The following is a 22,533-nucleotide window of genomic DNA, read 5'->3' on the forward strand; positions in this document are numbered from 1 at the left end:
GTTAGAGACGCACAAGTCTGAGAGAGAATCTGTGTGAAAGAGTGAAGAGGTCCCAGAGGTCAGCGTGCATGTTTGCATCTGACCTTTAGGGGAGAGATGATCTATGAGTGGATGCACGGAAACAGAAAGGAAATGCATCTTGTCTTAACTTCCACAAAACACAGAAAACTTATTATAAAATACTTGCACAAGAAAAATAAACGATGGTAATTTATCTATGAAGCGGAAGCCACAGTTCTACTTGTTTGCAGAAAGTTCACACGAAAGTCGCCCTGAAGCCGCCGTGTTAATGTGATGCAGGGATTTGACTCTGAGGAAGAGGAGGATGAAGAGGATGAAAGAGGAGAAGAAGAAGAAGGAGTATGAGGATAAGGAAAAAGAGGTAAAAGAGAAATAAGATGAGAAGGATGTAGGAGGAGAAGGATGATGATGAGATTGAAGAAGGATTGGTAAAAGAAGAAGAGGAGGAAAAGGGCATATAGGAGGATGAGTATGAGGAAGGTGAAGAAGAGGAGGATGAAGAAGAAGAAGAAGAAGAAGAAGAAGAAGAAGAAGAAGAAGAAGAAGAAGAAGAAGAAGAAGAAGAAGAAGAAGAAGAAGAAGAAGAAGAAGAAGAAGAAGAAGAAGAAGAAGGATGAAGATAAGGAAAAATAGGTAGAAATAAGATGAGATGGATGTAGGAGGAGAAGGATGATGAAGAGATTGAAGGATTGGTAAAAGAAGAAGAGGAGGAGAAAGGCATATAGGAGGATGAGTATGAGGAAGGTGAAGAGGAGGAGGAGGAGGAAGTAGTGAAGAAGATGAGTTTAATGGAACATGGATGCAAACAGATGTAAACAGAGTCTGATGAGAAACAGAGTCGCACACAGAACTTTGAGTTTGTTTACGAGGAAAGTCCACGGGGCGTCTCTAAATATCAAACTTAAGTTTATCAAACGGCTGGTAACCACGGCAACACGGACACGATTTCCCCCGGAGAGTTTCTGCAAACAGAAAATAAATCCTCCTTGTTTTTTATCAGGAGTAAAAACACAATGATCGAGAGCTCAGCTAATAATTAGAACGATAACCAAATCGATTATTGTTTATTACAGATGCTGCACATCAGTTTGTAGAGACCTATACTGCAGCCGGCCACCAGGGGGAGACGCGTGTGATTTGGCTTCACTTTTGGGGAGCTGCCATGTCGTCCATCTTTATTCACAGTAGATAACCTGAGATCGTAAGCTTTCTGTGAGATGACTGGTGACAGGAAGTGGTTTATTGGGACAGTTTCTCCTCCTCTGAGGATGAGATCTGGTTTTTAACCGTTTCTCCACCTCCTCTTCCCCCCCCCGCACACAGCTCTCGGTTGTTTACGGAGGCTGAAAGCTTTCTGCGGCGCCCGGCCTGCCAGGTCACGGCTGGTCCGTGACAGACGAGAAGAGAAGACTAAAGACCTGAGTCCACGGTAATGGAGGAAAACAGGAGGATGAAACCAGGCGTGAAAGGAGGAGCGGCGCGGTGGAGCAGCGGGCAGCAGCACACCTCAGCGGGGGGGGCGGGGGGGCAAGCGCTGGAAGAAAAGATGCTGAGTATAAAGGAGAGAGCGGGAGGAGGGTAAGTGGAGGAAGAGGAGGAAGAGGAGGAAGAGGAGGAAGAGGAGGACGGACACGATGGACGACAGCAGCTAATAAAGCTCAGCAGATGAATTTGCCTGATTTATTAAAAACATGAGACATTCATTAAGCTGCAGATTTAATTTAGAGCAACTTGTTCTTATTTGTTGCTAGGCAACCTGCTCCGTGGGCCGTCAGCGCCCGCGTGCACGAACGATATTTATTTTTTAAATTTTTACATCTTCTTTGAAAACCTGGGAAGAGAAACGGCAGGATGCTCAGTTTCTCCCGGGAACCAGAAGGTGAGGTGTCTGTTTCCAGAGGGAGCGATAAGAGCGCCGCGTGTGGTGCATTCCCCGCCAAGTGAAACCCCCCCCCCGGTGAAAAGCCCCCCCGCCCGCCGCACGGCTGAAGAGGCAGCAACAATGTGAGGAGGACGGGTCTGTCCGCACGCCGAGCGCCGGGCCGGGCGCGATAAGCAGATCACACAATGAGTGTGTTCAGGTGGAGCAGGTGGTCGTCTGTCACGGGCCCGGTGCAGCCGGGGAGATACAAGCTGGGAGCGCACAAAGCACCAGTGTGTGTCTGTGTGTGTGTGTGTGTGTGTGTCTGTGTGTGTCTGTGTGTGTGTGTCTGCTCCTCTCTTTCATCGTTCACTCACATTCTAATTGTGCTCAGGTGTAATTTGTTATAAACACCTCCTGCAGGAGAAAGAAAGTGCAGCGTTTGACTCGTCGCCACAGAAACCGACCGCGGCTCCCCGGCGTGTTTCAGATGGTTAGCGAAGGATCCAGGTGGATGATGGCGGCGTGGGAGTCGGGGGGGAAGGCCCATTGACTCCACAGGCAGCCGCTCTGTAACCACAGAGCAGGAGAGAACACATCCATCTATCAACCTGAGTGTTGGAACTCGTCGGTGCTTGATGTCCTGTTTCTGTTTTTAATGACGTGTGTGATGTTCTGTCATTTTAGTTTGTTATTTCTGTCTCTGGTTTTTCTGTTTCCTGTTTTGTGGTCTTGTGTTCCTTGGGTGTTGTCTCTGTCTTCACTTCCTGTCTGGGTGATTGTCTTCCCAAATCCTCATGTGTTGCACCTGTGTCTATTTGCCCCTGCCTTCCTCCTTTTGTATTTAAGCCTCTGTGTTCCCCTTGTCCTCTGTCGGGTTGTACTCGTTGTTTCACGTCGTCTTGATGGTTAGTTCTTATCTGCTGTTTCGTTCAGCTTCCCCTGCTTGTTTCCTTGTTCTCTGTGCACCTTGTCACCAGTGCTTTACTGCCAGTGTTCCTGTGTTTTGTTTGTTTCTTGTTAAAAGGACTTTTTGTTATATTAAATTACCTTTATTTTGAAACCTCTGCATCCTGGGTCCATCTCTCCCTCATCTAACCGGGACAACATGTCCCTCAAGAGAGAGGAGCAAACGTAAAGGTATCTGAGCTCTCGACTCCTGTGGGACGGACGGATCCCAACGAAATGTCAGTGGGCAGCCAATGAGGGACCCCCCCCTGCCCCCCCCCCACTGGCACATTAACATGAGCAAATGTCAATATTCCTCTGGTCGCTGCGGTGGAATTCAAAAGTGTGAATCGCTCGGAGTGAAGCCAGCGACATGAAGTTCTAACTCCTGAAAGTTATTCAGCAGGAATAAAAGAGAAGCTCTGTGACGGTGGGATCGATTGTTCTCTGCAGAAGAAGAAGAAGAAGAAGAAGAAGATGACCTTCGCAGTGGAGCGGCTGAAACGTCCTCGCAGGGCGCCGCCGCTGCCGCCGCTACAGCCTTCAATTACCAGCTGTGGAGCGGGAGCGTGTGAGGTGTGAGAGGAGGCGGCGTGAGGCCGGTAATCACGGGTTTCATCCGCCGCTCTTCAGTCCGACAGGTGAACCCGGCGCTCGGCGAGGATCTGAGTCACCTGGTCACGTGCTCGCCGCCGCTCTCAACCTTCACGCTAATGTCTGTAATTTGTCGTTTCTCGCTGCGACACTGAGAATTTTTACATTTTAATCACGGAGGGTAATTATCACCGCGAGAGGCCGTCGGACTTTCCTGGATTCCACCGGCCGAAGCTGCTGCGTGGATATGAGCACACGCGTGTTTAACCACACGTATGATTACAGACCTGATGAGTATGACGTTCTTTACTTCCTGTTTATTTACAGCGAGGTTAGAAAATCAAATCTTCATTTGCACCGAATCGATTCGAGCCAGAATCGGTGAAATGATCTCGTGCTTGTTTGGTTAAAATCACATTTGCAGGACTTGTTAACAGACAAACAACAACAACACCTCAGGAAGGTGGCGCCCGGGCGGCGAGGAGCTGCAGGAGAATCCCCGTGAACCCCCCCCCCCCCGCACGCTGTTCATCAGCATGCGTGCGTATGCCCGTGTCTAATGAGCCCGGGCTGCGGGCGCCATGATGAACGGGAGCGGACGGCGAGAGGTGACCGATACAATCAGGTCTCCCTACCCGGTGGATCTGGACGTGAAACCCCCCCCCCTCATGCATCCTTGAGCACTGCTGATCCTCACAGATAATGAGAATGACCCGGGGGGCTTATCCCTCCTCTTCCTCCTCTTCCTCCTCTTCCTCCTCGGACCCCCTCTATTCGTTCTGTTGCCTCAGCAGCGACTCGGTGCTTCGTCCTCCTGATGGAAACTGCTCCGGCTGCACATTAGCTTTGGCTTTGTGTTGTGTTGTGTTGTGCAGCCAGGAGAGTGTTGTTGTGCGTCGCTCTGTTTGCTAATCACGCCGTGATGTGCTGCCCCCCCGCCCGACAAGCTCCCAGATGCAAAGGATTGTGGGACTGCATTATTAATGAAGCCCCGGGGAAATGAAGAGCTGAACGTGGATCACCGTGGAACCGGCTGCAGACAGCTTTCAATTCAATAGAGCTTCGTCCATAATGTGTGTGAGTGGAAAATATGGACAGAAATAAAAAAGACTCTGGATCAACCAATCAATAAATCAACCAATCAATAAATCAACCAATCAATCGCTCTATATTAATCTTACTCTGCACTTTAAGTCTTTTTAAAATGCATAAAAATAACCAGGGTTTCTCACATCTGCACTTTAGTATCTTCGTCACGATGTTTTTTTAAAAGTTCAACTTTATTTGAGAAATTAATTCTTGAATTCAAACTTGAGCTGCTGATGAAGAACTGAGTTAAACGGGTGAAAGCTCCAGAACCCGACAGCAGGCCGACCTCCAGCTGCAACTGATATTTCCAACATCAAAATCAAAATGTGACCCTTTCATGTGGACAGATTTATATTGAATTCACGGACCGTGGAATACATTAAGTATTAATCACAGTCAATTGACCTTGAGACGATATTTTCAAGGTCTTCAAGGAACTTTGATGCTTAATGTTGAAGCCAACGTCAATTGATCCGTATTAAATTCAGAAACCATGGAAACATTTTAAAGGTCCGGAGAGAACGAGCGAGTCGACCCTGAGTCCCGAATATTATAGATTATAAACACGATTCTGTGGGACGACTGTTTCCAAAGTCAAGAATGAACTTTGCTGCTCAATATTTGAGCCCAAATTGACGAGATGCTTTAATATCGACTCATAAAAGTCAAACTGAAGCGGTTGAATGTTCTAGAAGTCGTCGTCTAGTCTCACTTCTCTTTGAGTGAACGCTGCTTTTAATTTGACGAGGCTTGCTTTCCACACGTCAGTCCACTTCCTGCACGCTGTGATTCTGATGATCTCCAGCAGCCGTCGGACTCTTTCCTCTTCCTGCTCGCGTCTGACTTGATGAACTCGCTGAGGAATGAAAACGCGTCTCACCTCCGGGCTGCTTCCTATTCACTCATCAGCCGGGAACTGGGATTCAAGTGGAAGCTGTAGACACCAGTCATGTTTCTCTCTGGTTAATAATCATAATTGCCTTTAGTGCAGAGCCGACTGTTTTCATCGCTCTGCAGTTAATTGCTCCTGCCGTTACACCTTTTACTCACAGCTACAGGACCACAGCGATAATGTGTGTTGTATAAAAACAATATTCACTGTTTGAACATGTTTACTGATGAATGTGATTCACGAGGAACTGGTTTCCTTTAAATCCAGATGGAATAAAGCAGGTCCTTTTCCGGATATCTTCCTGGATATATCTCTATACGGCACATTGAATCTAACTCGGATGAAATGTGCTTTATAAATAAAACTCCTCTATACCTGGAATTCAGAGTCTGTGTCCAAATAAAGAAAAGAGATAAATAAATATGTAAATGCTGGCGTCCCACAGGAGCAGGAGTCCATTGAGACTTTCCTCCACGGAGATGTGACGACCTGATATGAGACGCACGGGGGGGGGGAAGTGAGAGGAATCCATCCTCCAGAGAGAGGTGGGGGGGTGGTGGGGGGGGTGGGAGTGTTTCAGCTAATGAGTCCAGGAGAGAAGTGTTTGCTCAGCAGCGTTTGCAGCGAACTGAATGACACGGAGAGCCGAGCGCTAAGCCTGACCAGACGGCATCTCCTCCTGCCATCGGGTGGCGGCGTCTCCAGGGAGCCACCGCGGGATGCAGATCTACACAACCACACACCATACAAACACACACAAACACACACACACACACTGCTGCGTACACATGAGGGGCCAAGGATCAGGAGCCACAGTTAAAAGTCCAGAGATTTAACTTTTCCTTTCCCTGAGTAAGCAGCGGCAGGACACGTCTGCTGAGGTAGCCAGAAAACACACCGTGAAGGAGTGTGTGTCTGTGTGTGAGATTGTGTGTGTGTGTCTGTGTGAGATTGTGAGTGTGAGTGAGTGTGTATTCCTCTCGACCCTGCTTGTGCTTAGTTCTCCTCACGGACTTTAACTCAAAGCAAATACTATAAATTTAAACAAATCTTTGCTCCTGCACACGCACGCCTCCATGCATATTTCACCAGGACGTGGTACAGTAACGAGCTCGCCGTGGACAAATTATTTAAGGTCAATGTTCGGCGCCATCATTAGCGCTGTCAATCTGTGGAATATACTGTCCGCGGCCGCCATGACAGCTCAGCTCTCCTCCACCTGCAGGCCTCTCCTGCAGGGCATGTTGTGTTAGCGTCACTCCACCAGTTTGCCATCGGGTGTGTTTACAGGAATCGCTCGCCGTCGCCGACCACGGGACCCGACGGTGACCTACATACACGCCGTCCCACCTCCGGCGCCCCCCGAAAACCAATCAAGACTCCGGTCCAGACTCGGGCCGCGGTGCCACAGCCAATCATCTCAGAACAGGACGGGTACTCGTCGGAATCTGGGCTACTTTCATTACACTGAGCCCGAGGAGAGGAACTCGTGAAAGGAAGACGGAGAGAATAAGAGAGAGAGAGAGAGAGAGAGAAAAGAGGGGAGGCAAATTAAAAGACTCCCGTGGACCCACATACACTAGGTTCCGATCCCATATTTAATTCAGTGATTGATTTGTTCATTAAAATACATCCCAAACCTAATTATTCCATTAATAATCCAAAAGCTAATGAAAAAAATACTCTGCACTCTGTGTGTGTGTTTGTGTATGTGTGTGTGTGTGTGTGTGTGTGTCTGTGTGTGTGTGTGTGTCTGTGTGTGTGTGTGTGTGTGTGTGTGGGAGAGAAAGAGAGAGAGAGAGAGAGAGCGAGAGTAAGATAAAAAGAAGATGGAGACAAGAGAGGGAGACTGAAAGAGAAAGAATAGCGAGAAGGAGGTCATTATTCTAGTTTTGTAACCACGCACACACACACACACACAGACACACACACACAGACACACACACACACACAAACTCACAAAGTCACTCGAGGATACGTGGCCTGCAGTGTGTAATGTACCAGGAGATGTAGGTCAAACTTTGACCTGTGTTCACCCCGGCTCAGGGCCGCCATGGAAACAGAGAAATGTGCAGAAAAGAAAAGACACGAAAAATGTTTACGAGTGAACAAGTGAGGAGGAGGAAGGAAGGATGGAGAGAACAGGAAGAAGAGGAGAGGAGAGAGAAGGAATTGAAATGAAGGCAAAGGGGAGGACGGACGGAAGAGGAAAGGACAGGAAAGGAAAGGAAAGGAAAGGAAAGGAAAGGAAAGGAAAGGAAAGGAAAGGAAAGGAAAGGAAAGGAAAGGAAAGGAAAGGAAAGGTAAGGAAATTAAAGGAAATTAAAGGAAAGGAAAGGAAAGGAAAGGAAAGGAAGGGAAGGGAAAGGAGAGGAAAGGGAAGGAAAGGAAAGGAAAGGAAAGGAAAGGAAAGGAAAGGAAAGGAAAGGAAAGGAAAGGAAAGGAAAGGAAAGGAAAGGAAAGGAAAGGAAAGGAAAGGAAAGAAAAGGAAAGGAAAGGAAAGGAAAGGAAAGGAAAGGAAAGGAAAGGAATGGAAAGGAATGGAAAGGAAAGGAAAGGAAAGGAAAGGAAAGGAAAGGAATGGAAAGGAAAGGAAAGGAAAGGAAAGGAAAGGAAAGGAAAGGAAGGGAAAGGAAAGGGAAGGGAAGGAAAGGAAAGGAAAGGAAAGGAAAGGGAAGGAAAGGGAAGGAAAGGGAAGGAAAGGAATGGAAAGGAAAGGAATGGAAAGGAAAGGAAAGGAAAGGAAAGGAAAGGAAAGGAAAGGAAAGGAAAGGAAGGGAAAGGAAAGGAAAGGGAAGGAAAGGAAAGGAAAGGAAAGGGAAGGAAAGGGAAGGAAAGGGAAGGAAAGGAATGGAAAGGAAAGGAATGGAAAGGAAAGGAAAGGAAAGGAAAGGAAAGGAAAGGAAAGGAAAGGAAAAGAAAGGAAAGGAAAGGAAAGGAAAGGAAAGGAAAGGAAAGGAAAGGAAAGGAAAGGAAAGGAAAGGAAAGGAAAGGAAAGGAAAGGAAAGGAAAGGAAAGGAAAGGAAAGGAAAGGAAAGGAAAGGAAAGGAAAGGAAAGGAAAGGATAGGTAAGGAAAGGAAAGGAAAGGTAAGGAAAGGAAAGGAATGGAAAGGAAAGGAAAGGAAAGGAAAATAAAGGAAAGGAAAGGAAAGGAAAGGAAAGGAAAGGAAAGGAAAGGAAAGGAAAGGAAAGGAAAGGAAAGGAAAGGAAAGGAAAGGAAAGGAAAGACAACAAACAACCTTAAGAAATGGGAAGTAAAATAACTTGGGAGGAAATAGAGGACGAGAGAGGAATAGAAAGGTGGAAGAAAAAAGGGAAATGAAAGACTGAGAATAAATTAAAGGCCATTCACAAAGATCGAAAGAGACTGTGTGTCCTGCATCATGTCTGCAGGCCCGTGTGTGTGTGTGTGTGTGTGTGTGTGTGTGTGTGTGTGTGTGTGTGTGTGTGTGTCTGTGTGTGTGTGTGTCTGTGTGTGTGTGTCTGTCTGTGTGTGTGTGTGTGTCTGTGTGTGTGTGTGTGTGTGTGTGTGTGTCTGTGTGTGTGCTCCACTCGGACTGGGGCAGCCCTGAGTGTGCCTGTAGATTAATGGAGCCCATTATCTCAATGCCCAAAACACTCAGTGATGAAGAGTCACTGCCTGGCGACAGGCCTCGGCCAATCAATTTGCAGCGCAGCGGTCAACCGCCCGGGTCACAGCCCACATACGGCGGGTGTTTGTGCAGTTGTTGTGGCAGCGGCGGCGGCGTGGGGGGGGCTGGCAAACCGCCACGACATGATGGTGAAACTGGAGCAGAGAGAACTTCTCTTCTTGGGACATTTTTCTGTGAATACCCAAAGTAACTAAGTAGATTCAGGGTTCAAGGTGAAGGAAGTGGAGCCGTGTCGACCATAGATATATATAATAAAGACTAGATGTCTCGTTCGACGGAGCCGGACGTCACCACATGGCGGCCATCTTGCTAGGGGGCAGCGCGCTCACCCATAACATTGTGTTGGTAGTGGTAAATAACCATAACTTGCTCAATTTTCAACCGATTTTTAAACGATCTGGTTTGTTATAAACGTCAGAGATGTAGTTATGACAGTGAATAAATTACTCAATTTTTTTAGAAAATAACATAACATCTCTGACGTTAATAACAAACCAGATCGTTTAAAAATCGGTTGAAAATTGAGCAAGTTATGGTTATTTACCACTACCAACACATTGTTATGGGTGAGCGAGCTGCCCTCTAGCAAGATGGCCGCCTTTATTATGTAAATCTATGGTGTCGACCATGTTGCTTCAGTCAAATCTGATCTCAATAATCATAATCCATATCAGATAGAGATCCCACCTGAAGGGATCATGTCAGATCTGTTGTTCTACTTCAGCTTCACTTCTGTGTTCCTCTCCCTCAGGTTCTTTCCTCAAGGACACTTCTCGGCTGTTTACGCTTCATATTTCCACAAGTTAACATTTTTAAAAGAAGGATTGTGTAGAACGCTATCAGGCCCCCCCGGCACACTTAATTATATTCCCCAAAATAATTGTGTTTCCATTCTTCCATTGAGCGTGTGATGAAGAGCGATGGTGGGGAGGCTCCCCCTGTCTCCTCTTTATGAATGGGAGCGTATGGAAGGTAGTTATTAACAGCAGAGTAATGATGTTTACGCTCTTTGACTGAAGGGGAGTCTGTGTTTACCGACTCCGATCACACAGGAGTTCTCCAGGTAGCGTGAGGCTGGTGTGTGATGTACGATCGATTGTTGGAGGTTAAATTATCCGTCCTGAGTCGCTGTCTCCTTTCACGACGATTATCATCACTATTGATGCGCTTCCTTTCTGGAGTTTAACCATTTGTTGTGTTGTTATGCAGCTCTTTGTGTTGTCTAATCATAATCCTGTAAGGGTTTGCTGTGTGTGCATCCTGAAGAGGCCGTCAGCGAATCACACGGCTGTTTAATTTGATATAAGAACGCAATTCTAATTGATCTTAATTATAATAATTCTCATTCTTTAAAGTACGAGTGGTAATAATTACCTCCTGAACTCCTGACACTGATTTCCTTTTCCTGCGGAGACGAAAGAGTGGAAACCTCGTCTTCACCCGCTCCACAAGTCCTGTGATCTTTACTTTTCTACCCACTCTGCTCTTTTCACACCTTCTCTCCGTCCCCCGGCCCCCCCCCCACACTCCCAACAACAACCTTTTCACAGCTAATTGAGGACAGAGGCGAAAATTATTCTCCTCTTTGCCAGAAAATGATGAGTCGTTGGAAGGATGCTGCTCTTCTGGAGAAGAGGTTCCCCATCATTACCTTGAGAGCGAGAAAAACCACTCAGAGAAGAGGACTCGGTGTATTTATTCGCCTCACATGCACACACACACACTCAGGCATGTGCTCGGACACACACACACACACACACACACACGAATGCAAAGACACATTAATGCTCATGGGCAAACTCCGGTGAGGCGGATCCAAGGAGCTCATACCCCAGAGAAGCAGAGAAGCTACCTGGATGGAACAGGTCGTTCAGCTCCATGAACAGAATCTGCAGGACGACGACACCTCGACCAATCACGCTGCCTCACGTGGCGAGACTCTAATTTAGCTTTTCCTTATTATCCAGAACCTTCTGCCGCTAATAGGAACAAGAAACTCCATCGACTCCTCCACATTGATTCACTAATTCACTCGATAGAAACAGATTATCTGTCGATCGGTGCAGCTGCTTCATCAAAGTGGAATCAAACCCAATTAGACCAATAAGTAGCTGCTTAAGTAACGTGTTGGTGAAGAGCTGCCGGGTCGTCGTCCATCAGCAGCTACAGGGTTAAACCCCCCCGCCCCACACCAACGTCCATGAGAACCACTCAGACACTTCATAAGATAATCTATTGTCTTTATCAATATGGATCAATAACAACAGTCTGACTGGTGAAGAGGAAATCTATAGAAACAGGAAGTTATCTTGACTGTTTTCATGGCGTCCTGCAGGTTTGTGACTTCTTATTGATCCTCCATTTAATAAATATTATTAATAATATAATTAGGGCCCGAGCACTGACATCACAGGTCAGGTGAGACCCTATTGAAATTGTAAGGATTATTTATTATTATTATTATTATCATTCAGGCAAATGAATTGGCTTTTTGAGGGCTTTACCATGCTCAAATTCTTACCAAAATTTGCAGAAAGTTAGAAAGTGGTGAAAATGTACGTATTCTGAAGGAATTTTCAATTAATAATATAATTATAATATATTATTGTTATATAATTGTATTAATATAATTAATACAACATCTGCAGATATGATGTTTCATACTTCACATCTAACTGACAAACAGCAACAAAGACAACAAACCTCGACTCTTCCAACAAAACATATCAAGTATCAAACTGATCAAAATCGACTGTAAATCCGACTTTAGTGGAATCATCTTCAGGATCTGATGCTGCTGCTGCATCATAGCCCCCCCCCCCCATAGCTATAACTCACACAAGTTAAATCTTCCCGGGCTGTGACACAATCAAGCTGCCGAGCTGCGTCGCCTTCATTTGCAAACGAGACACACACACGTGTTGTTTGTGCGAGCGAGACACACACTCCATGTTTCTGCTGCTCCAACGAGCCGCAGTGCAGATTCTGTTCTGACTTAATTTGTTCATATCTTGCATCGTCACTGGTTTTCCTGAAGGAGGAACGTGTGTTGTGTAGCTGAGATCGAGGTGGAAGTGGAGTTGTGTGCTGCAGAGAAACAACACAATGTTGTGCAGGGTCGTGGAAGTGAAGGATGTGAACAAACTCTTTTGAAACCTCGTCTCCATGTCACCATCCATCAACTGCAGACTGGAAACCATCACAACACAAACCAGCCACACACACACCTGTGGAGTCATGCAGTCGACCACCCAGCCCCCCCGCACGCCGGCGTCGGTCTCTTACCTTGGCGATCTGGACGCACCAGTTGAGCAGCAGCTGCGAGCCGATGTTGTCCTTGTGCTCGTGCACGTAGTCCAGCAGGCAGCCGTGGGGCATGAGCTGGGTCACCAGCTGGATGGTCGGGCTCAGGCAGACCCCCAGCAGACGCACCAGGTGGGGGTGCTCCATGCTGGCCATGATCAGGGCCTCCTGGGTGAGAGGGGGGGGCGAGGAGAGAGAGGGACTAAGGCCACTGATGCAGTTTGTGGACATTGAACAATAAACATAAATATAGAAAACCTCCACATAGAAAACATGATTATATCAACAAGGCCCGGGACCCCCACCTGACTTGGACTTTTATTCCGCCCCCACACCTCAAGGATGTGTTACATTAACACAAACTATATTATATTAACATTGCAATTTGACCGTTTACTGTTTTGCATTTCACTTTTTACTTTTTTTATATATTTTCTATATTCTTATATAGATATGTTTATTTCTAAATAAATGCTACCTTGTAGAATACTAGAAAAAGTGAGTAAATAAGAAGTAAATAGTGAGTAAATATATATTGTTTTTTATTGTTTTTCTTAGGTGTGGTGTATTTATTGTGTTTTTATGTTTCTATGTTCATTGTATGCACCAATAACCAGAGCAAATTCCAGGTAGGTGTAAACCTACTTGGCAATAAATACCTTCTGATTCTGATTCTGATTCTGATTCTGATTCTGATTCTGATTCTGATTCTGATTCTGATCTCTTGTTTTACTCGTTTCTTTGTCTGACACGTTTGCTTGGAAAAGAAACTGGAACGATTTAGTGTCACAAAGGAAACTTGGAATCTGGGAACTCTCATGTTACTGCTGGATTATCTCCATTAACACATACTATATTATATTATATTATACTGCGTTACATTGCATATTGCAATTTGACACTGTTTACTGTTTTGCATTTCACTTTATACTTAACTAACCCTGATATATTCTTATATAGATATGTTTATGTCTAAATAAATGCTACCTTGTATAAATACTAGAAAAAGTGAGTAAATAAGAAGTAAATAGTGAGTCAATATATTGTTTTTTAAATTATTTTTATTGTTTTTCTTATGTGTGGTGTATTTATTGTGTTTTTATGTTTCTATGTTCATTGTATGCACCAATAACCAGAGCAAATTTCAGGTAGTTTGCTTGGAAAAGAATAAGAAACGATTTAGTGTCACAAAGGAAACTTGGAAACTGGACTCTTATGTTACTGCTCGATTATCTCCATTAACACATACTATGTTATATTATATTATACTGCATTACATTGCATATTGCAATTTGACACAGTTTTGCATTTCACTTTTTACTTAACTAACCCTGATATATTCTTATATAGATATGTTTATGTCTAAATAAATGCTACCTTGTAGAATACTAGAAAAAGTGAGTAAATCAGAAGTAAATAGTGGGTAAATATATATTGTTTTTTATTGTTTTTCTTAGGTGTGGTGTATTTATTGTGTTTTTATGCTTCTATGTTTATTGTATGCACCAATAACCAGAGCAAATTCCAGGTAGGTGTAAAGCTACTTGGCAATAAATACCTTCTGGTTCTGATTCTGATTCTGATTCTGATCAAAAATGGCTCAACGGTGCCCCCCCGAGACCCCCGGAAGGTGTTCACATTGACCCGTCTTCACAAAAATCGATATACAGGTGTATCATGACCAGACAAACAAAAAAGTCTTTAGTTTTTATTGTTTTTCTTATGTGTGGTGTATTTATTGTGTTTTTATGTTTCTACGTTCATTCTATGCACCAATAACCAGAGCGAATTCCAGGTAGGTGTAAACCTACTTGGCAATAAATACTGATTCTGATTCTAATTCTGATTCTGATCTCTTGTTTCACTGGTTTCTTTGTCTGACACATGTTAAATACTAAGGAACGATTTAGTGTCACAAAGGAAACTTGGAATCTGGATTCTCATGTTCCTGCTCGATTATCTCCTGTGTCTAAGCAGAGCTCAGTGTGTCTGTTCACGCATCTATTATCCTCGGGTGGAGCTGCACTGGACTCAGACTTCCTGCTGGAGGTGGACTTCCACGCATAAATGAAGACTTGTGGGATGATGAGGATATCTGCATGCACAGCATCTGTCCACGCAGCGTCTGGCCGGGAGAGAAGATCCGGCACGAACCTTCAGAGCCGGGTTTTAGCACGGAGACGTTTTTTAAATGTTGCACCAACACAATGGAGACACTAACACCGACCACACGACTAACACAACGCCCCCCCGTGAGTCTGATTCCTGAGCTGCTCTTCATTTCTCCCGTCTGGTTTGATTGGGAGTGTTAATGTGTTTCCTGGCTCGGCGCTGGTCTCTCTCGCTCGGCAGCAGATGGACGCAGAGGTTTGAACATCCGAGGATGGGCGCTCGGTAATTGTTATTGCGGCGCTGGCCGGCAGGAGGACGAGTGCCGGTGATGAAGTGTTACCACGGGGGGGGGGGGGGGGGGCAGGGGGGGGCGGCGTGTGTTTTTTGCATTAAGGCCGAGCAGAAGCAGAAGCAGAAGCAGAAGCAACACTCGGGCTGGAAAACACTTCAGCCCTCATCTCGTCCACATCTCGTGTCCATTCACATGGACACACACACTCCTGGCAGATCTCTAAAGCACTCGCACACTCAAGGACACACTCTCTCTCTCTCTCTATCTCTCTCTCTCTCTCTCCCTCTCTCTCTCTCTCTCTCTCTGGTCGAGGAGGTGTGTATCCAGGCTTGGCCCCGGGGCGGCAGATAGATAGATGAGGTGCCTTTTTAAATTTAGATGCTTGAGAATGAGCTCAGATGGAGAGGTGGGGGGGGGGGGGTGGGGGGGGTGAGTAGATTCATTCTAAACAGGAAGGGGGGGGGGCCATAGGCCATCGGTGGCCTGATTTAAACACAGCCTCCAAAAGTAGAGCCACTACATCTCCACTTCATAAAACCACCTGCTTCCCCCGGTGGCCGCTCCGTGCTGCACGCCTCCTCGCCCCCCGTCCTCGCCACGTCCTCCTCGCCCCCCCTCCACGTCCTCGCCCCCCCCTCCTCGCCGCGTGTGCACGCCACCCCGGATCAGCAGAGGGAGAAACACGGAGGAGAGTGTTTGTGTCTTTTATTCTCACTCGCTGATCCCAGCAGACCCACGAGTCGTAAACTATGTCGGGCTAAATTCCTGCTCCTGCTTTTCACTCCCAGGGCAAACGTTACCAGGAGTTGTGTAGCGTGCGTTAGTGTGTGTGCACGCAGGAATGTGTGTGTTGTGGTTTCTCTCTCATCTCCCTCAGCGCTGACCTCCATTACCGCCGGCTGACCTTCCTTCCACATCTAACTCACTTGCTCATTTTCTATCACACACACAAACGCACAAACGCAGGGTGATCGACTGGCAGAGCTGGAGCTGGTGCATGTTCCAGCAAACACGTGTGTGTGTCTGTGTGTGTCTGTGTGTGTGTGTGTGTGCATCAACACACACTAAATGAGAGTATTTCACATATCGCTCACTCACATATTTGCCAACACAAGCAAATCGGGCTGCATCTCTCACACGCCACGAGGCCACCGCCGCCACCTGGGGAGCCTTTTGTTGTAAAGTGTGCAGCGTTAGATTATAGATGTGTGTGTGTTTGTGTGTGTGTGTGTGTTTGTGTGTGTGTGGGGTTTCAGAGTGTGTGTGGAGCTGGCACTCCAGTGGCCAGTTTCCCAGTGGTGAGGCGTGAGCCTGCCTTTAGATTGCTGTTTAACAAGCCGGCAGACAGAGCATATTGGCTCTGGATGGACAGAGACCCCCGCTGGGAGGAGCTGAGAGAGGGGGGGGGGGAAAGAGGGAAGATGGAGAGAGAGAGAGTGAGAGAGAGAGAGAGAGCGGAAGAAGAAGAAGGACGAATTGCCGCCGTGTCGTTGTCTCGTTCAAAGGAATTATAAAACCTAATTTATTATAAATCGAGAGACCTGCTGTAATAATGTTTTTCACAATAAACACAAAAACAGACTCAAACTGCTGGAAGTCGACAAATCAAGCAACAATAAGGGAGACGCACAGGAGGCGTGCTCATGCTCAGGTTGATCATTTTAAGGTTTTCATGCTCTAATGTGCAGGAAGCTCTCCTCTGCTGCAGCTCCTCTCTACAGCCTCTGTCTCTAACACGTGGTTCTAGCTCCTGGTGAGTCACAGAGTCCCAGTGGTTGTAGAGATTAACTCGAGAAAAGGCCTAATGGGAAAAGATATGATTTTAAAGGGTTTATGTTTTAGTGAAATGCCGGTGAGAGCAGGAGAAGAGAGGAAACGTGTGAAGTACGATTATAGTCGTGTTCATGTGACTTCAAACTTCTGTAAACTCGTGAGGAGCAAAGAGAAATGAAGACGAAGGAGGAGGAAGGAGAGCGCTGACATCACTCCTGGATTCCAATAAAGTCCCATCTCATAAACAAGTGCTGTTTTCTTAATAGAGTCCTGTTCAATACCTGGACTTCACTTCATCACCGACTCTGATTGACATGGAACTCTCTGAAGAGTTTACCGTCGCACGCAACAACCCGGTGAGTGACAGCTCGGGCGAGGAAACGCACAAATGAAAGTCGACACAAAGTGCAGCAGTGGAAAAATACTCACGTCCATGAACTCCACGTTGGCTTTAGGTCCCGTGGTCTCGTTGAGGATTTTGATGGCCACGGGGATTTTCACCGTCTCGCCCTCTGGGACCCAGATGCCCTGGAACATGGAGAAAGGAGGATTTATAAAAGGGTTCCGGACTTCACCCACTGGTTTGTGAGCTGGTGTTTTCAAGCCTCTTGGTTCTTTGGACCAAATGTGTTAAAACGTGTATTTAACCGTAATCATTGAGGCATTGAAGCTTTGAAACTGTGGCAGCTGAGAAGGTCACTCCTTGTGTTCTGGTGGTGGAAACCTCAGAGGAATGGAAACACTAAGCAGCAGCTGCCAAGTTTGTATAGAACTTTAGTGTCGATGTCTTTTTAGTACGTTGGGTTCTACACACACGTGGCTGCTAATTGGATAAACACCTCTGAGACTCTGAAGGACAGACAACGTGCTCTAAAGACCTTTTGGACAAAACTTGCAAGACGTCTGTTGGACTCTCAACTTTGAAGAAGACGTGAAACTAGAGATCGAGACATTAACTGTTTACTGACCTCGATAAGAGAATTAAATTGAAGACATATTATACTTGAATTCACTTTATTGAGCTTAAATTCAATCACCTGCTACAGGCAAAGAGCTGTGGATCATAACGAGGCTATAAATTGACGATAGACTACGTATGCAGATTAATTGCAATGAAATACAGCAATAAAATAAAACACAAGCCCATCAATAGTGATGTGGAGAGGAACTCAGAGCCAGGAGCTGCAGTGTTTATTCAGTGGGTTTGCTGAGTTTCAGGGTGGGATGAATATTTTCTGCCAAGGGCAGTTTGGATTTGGCAAGAAAACATCTGTTTGTGTTCCAGGTCCTTGAGGCTGGAGTCCGTCAGGAGACACAGAGACACAGGGAACATTCATACTTATTGTTTAGGTTGTGGAGCTGCTGTACGAGCTGACATTGGAGATGTAATCTGGAGACTGTACACTTGAAGGAGGGCTTGTGTGTGAGTCCTGTACGCACACAGACACACACAGACACACACAGGCTCTTGTGAGTGCACACTGACCTTGTACACGGTCCCAAAAGCTCCTGATCCCAGGATCTTGACCCTCTTCAGCTCCGTCTCCTTCAGGATCCGCAGCTGAGCCTGGTTCGGGGCCGTTCCACTGGGGGTCAGGGGCTCCACCAGCTGACAACACACACACAAACACACAAACACACACATTCATTATATATTCATCCTATTCTCCCACCTCTTTTATAGCAACTAGTGCCCAAAATATGACAAACACTCCTCACAGATGCTGCTTTTATTGTGAAAGTGCTAAAAACCTGCGTCGTGCCGCTTTTATTTTGCTCTGAATATTTCTAACCGCTCGCTCCGGGCGTCACGATTTCTGCAGCGTGCACATTGATACGTTTCTGAAAGACAAATAATAACAGTCGGCGTCCAGGGGTGTGAGCGTGAAGCTCTGTCAGAGCTGGCAGTCGTCAGGGTGGGCCGCGGCGAGACCGCTGCTGAACAAATCACAGCCCGGTGTCAGCTGCTATCACAGCTGACAAAGAGTAGCGGCTCACCAGCTGTGCACATACACAACGAATTCCAATTCAAGGTTATGACAGGCCGCCTCCTCCTCGCCGCCTGGCTGCCAGTAGCAGCTGAACCCGAGTGGCGTCCCAGCAGCTGGCCGCCACCCGCCGCACGGCGAGACGCTCCACAAAGCCCCGGCTACTAAATATAAAGAGCAGGAGCTGGCACCTGTAACCAGGCTGTTAAAAGATCTGAGCCAGAGGGAGGGACACACACACACACACACATACACACACACACACTTACACCTTAAGATACACACATTTACAGTACACTTACAAATACACACACACACCTAGATTCAACCAGACAGTAGATAAATTATATCTATAAACACATCCAGTGACATAGGGACTCACAAAATCATCAACAAGTACACACACACACACACACACACCCACCCACCCACCCACACACACACACACACACGCTTTCAGACAACACTAACACATTAAGATACACACATTAACAGTACAGAGACTTACAAACACACACACACACACCTAGATTCATCCAGACAGCTTATAAACTATATAAAACACATCCAGTTACATAGGGACTCACAAAATCATCATCAACAAGTACACACACACACACACACACACCCACACACTCACACACACACAGTTCTGACAACACTAACACATTAAGATACACACATTTACAGTAGAAAGACTTACAAATACACACACACACCTAGATTCAACCAGCCAGCTTATAAACTATATCTGAAAACACATCCAGTTACATAGGGACTCACAAAATCATCCACAAGTACATACACACACACGCACACACACACACACACACACTTCTGACAACACTAACACATTAAGATACACACATTAACAGTACAGAGACTTACAAATACACACACACAGCTAGATTCAACCAGACAGCTTATAAACTATATAAAACACATCCAGTTACATAGGAACTCACAAAATCATCATCAACAAGTACACACACACACACAAACAAACACACACACACACACACAAACACACACACACACACACACACGCTTTCAGACAACAATTCCACATTAAGATACACACATTTACAGTACACAGACTTACAAATATACACACACACACAGCTAGATTCAACCAGACAGCTTATAAACTATATAAAACACATCCAGTTACATAGGGACTCACAAAATCATCATCAACAAGTACACACACACACGCACACACACACACAGACACACACACACACACACACACCTACACACACACACACACACACACACAACACTTACACCTTAAGATACACACATTTACAGTACAGAGACTTACAAATACACACACACACCTAGATTCAACCAGACAGCTTATAAACTATATAAAACACATCCAGTTACATAGGGACTCACAAAATCATCATCAACAAGTACACACACACACACACACACACCCACACACTCACACACACACAGTTCTGACAACACTAACACATTAAGATACACACATTTACAGTACAAAGACTTACAAATACACACACACACCTAGATTCAACCAGACAGCTTATAAACTATATCTGAAAACACATCCAGTTACATAGGGACTCACAAAATCATCAACAAGTACATACACACACACGCACACACACACACACAGACACTTCTGACAACACTAACACATTAAGATACACACATTAACAGTACAGAGACTTACAAATACACACACACACCTAGATTCAACCAGACAGCTTACAAACTATATAAAACACATCCAGTTACATAGGGACTCACAAAATCATCATCAACAAGTACACACACACACACACTAACCCCCCCACCCACCCACACAATAAGTCAATGGCTCAGATCGATACCCGTCTTAATGAGCCTATCAGCCCACCGGGTCCCTGGCCCCCTGCGGTTTATCAGCAGCATAATCACCCGGCTCAACCACGGCCGTCAAACAACATAATGAGACCATACATCAGTGGCTCAGCCGCCCCGGCTCTGATTCACCGGGATATAAAACCATCAGCACAACGGGAGCGGCCATCGCCGGGCCGGGCCGCAGAATGGATGACATTGCCCGCGGCCCGGCAATGATACGCCGTTTAATGGCTATCGTTATTGCCGGGACCCGGGGCGGGGGTGTACGCCCGCTGGGATATCACTGCAGGAAGTGAGTTAGCGGCAGGAGGAGGAGGAGGAGGAGGAGGAGGGATAAAGACCGGGGAGAGAGAGAGAGAGATGACAGAAGGAGCGATTGTGTAATAGTGATGCGTCACTTGGCCTGAAATCCGGTTTCCTGAAGAAATTACAAGTGAGAGAGCGAGAGGAGTCACCGGAGTGCGACCCGGTGTAAACAGATGAAATAGAAACTTTATCGTCCACAGGAATTCAATGACGCCGGAGAGGAAGCTCTGAAAGCTCCAGAAGCTGCTAATGGACCTTTATGTGAAAAACAGTATTTCTCAGGTCAGACGTTATCTTCTTAAGACATTTGCTGCATCACATGTTCCTTTGTTTCGATAGATTGAACCGAGTGAAGCTTCACAGGCTCATAAAACAGACTCTAAATATCAAGATAAAGATAAAGAGCAGTGGATGAAAGTGTCTCTGTTCTCAGGGTTTGAACCTGCTCAACTACAGAGGAGATCAACATCACTCGCAGCCAATATCCAAATTCATTCATTTGGTAATAATTGGGCTTAAAATAACCAGGATTCTTTCTGAGTTTCATTTTCTAGAGGAAATCGGTTTGTAAGTGTTGCCGTCATTAAGGACTCGTCGGTGGAGGATTAGTAATCAGCCGTTAGTGAACGTGAAGCTCTTCTGTGACTGGAAGGATGTTTCCCAAGTCTCATTTCAATAAACAACAAACAGATTGAGAAATAATTCAGGATATTTTAGCTTCATTTCTGGAGGAAGTGGAGACTCGTCTATCTTTATTCAATGATTTGTTTTCTTATGGCTTTAATTATTTCATTCTCTGCCTCTTTGTGTGTCCTTATGGTGTTTGAGTGTCCTCGTGTTCAGGACAACTTCTTAACAACTTCTCAACAATTTAAACTCTTTAGTCTTTTTAACATTTTGGGGTAAGATGACCCGGGTTAAGTGTCGGAGGTTCAGTGTCACATCGATAAATTAACTTTTAAATTACACGGAAACTGCGTCTGTCGACTTTATTTAGAGGAAGACGAACTCTGACCACATCCATCACGTCCGTCTGGTATTTGGCCAAAGATAATTATTTGCATCTGCATCTGTTTGTGCATGAATAAGAAGAAAAGAAGTGAGTCTGCAGGTAGAGAGAGAGAAGGAGGGAAGGAGACGAGGTGACAGGGCGGTAATAAGAGCAGATGGTAACAGGCTGTAGCTGTTATTGTCTCATTAGGACAAAGCTGGACTGGATTGATGAGGGTGGGGGGGGAAGAAGGGAGGAATTAGCTTGACGAAAAGAAAGAACAAGAGAAAAGGACGGGGGCATGCAGCGATAAGAAGAGAAGAGGAAAATAACAAGAGGACAAAAGAAACAAAGGAAAAGGAAAGTACAATAAAAGGGAAAGGAAAGAAGAAGAGGAATAGAAAGAGGTCGATGAAAGGAGGAAGAGGAGAGGAAGAGGAGAGGAAGAGGAGACAAGGGGAGATGAGAGGAGAGGAGACAGAGGAAGAGGAGAAAATAGAGGAGGAAAAAGAGAGAAGAGGAGAGGTAGAGGAGGAAAAAGAGAGAAGAGGAGAGGAAGAGGAGAAACATAGGAAGAGGACAGAAAGAGGAGGAAAAAGAAAGAAGAGGAGAGGAAGATGAGAGGAGACATGAGGAGAAAATAAGAGAAGAGGAGGACTATGATAAAGGCGAGAGGAAGAGGAAGAGTGAGAGAAGAGGAAGATAAGAGGAGTGGAGACGCAGAGGAAGAGGAAAGAGAGGAGGACAAATATAGAAGAGGAGACATGAGGAGAAAATAAGAAGAGAGAAAGAAGAGAAGGAAAAGGAGGACCATGATAAAGGAGCGATGAAGAG

General features: G+C 45.7%; 1 protein-coding gene across 1 annotated transcript in view; it reads right to left on the minus strand.

Moving 5' to 3' along the window:
* LOC132996940 (receptor tyrosine-protein kinase erbB-4-like) overlaps positions 1–22,533 on the minus strand; it is a 99,510-nt gene that overhangs the window by 8,787 nt on the left and 68,190 nt on the right. The window contains exons 18-20 of the mRNA XM_061067310.1: positions 18,026–18,148; positions 16,969–17,067; positions 12,345–12,530 (exon numbers count right to left, since the gene is read on the minus strand). Coding sequence (XP_060923293.1) covers positions 12,345–12,530; positions 16,969–17,067; positions 18,026–18,148 — 408 coding nt within the window. The remainder of the gene's footprint in view (positions 1–12,344; positions 12,531–16,968; positions 17,068–18,025; positions 18,149–22,533) is intronic.

The sequence above is a fragment of the Limanda limanda genome, chromosome 23 (genome assembly GCF_963576545.1).
Source record: "Limanda limanda chromosome 23, fLimLim1.1, whole genome shotgun sequence".
Classification (NCBI taxonomy): Eukaryota; Metazoa; Chordata; class Actinopteri; order Pleuronectiformes; family Pleuronectidae; genus Limanda; species Limanda limanda.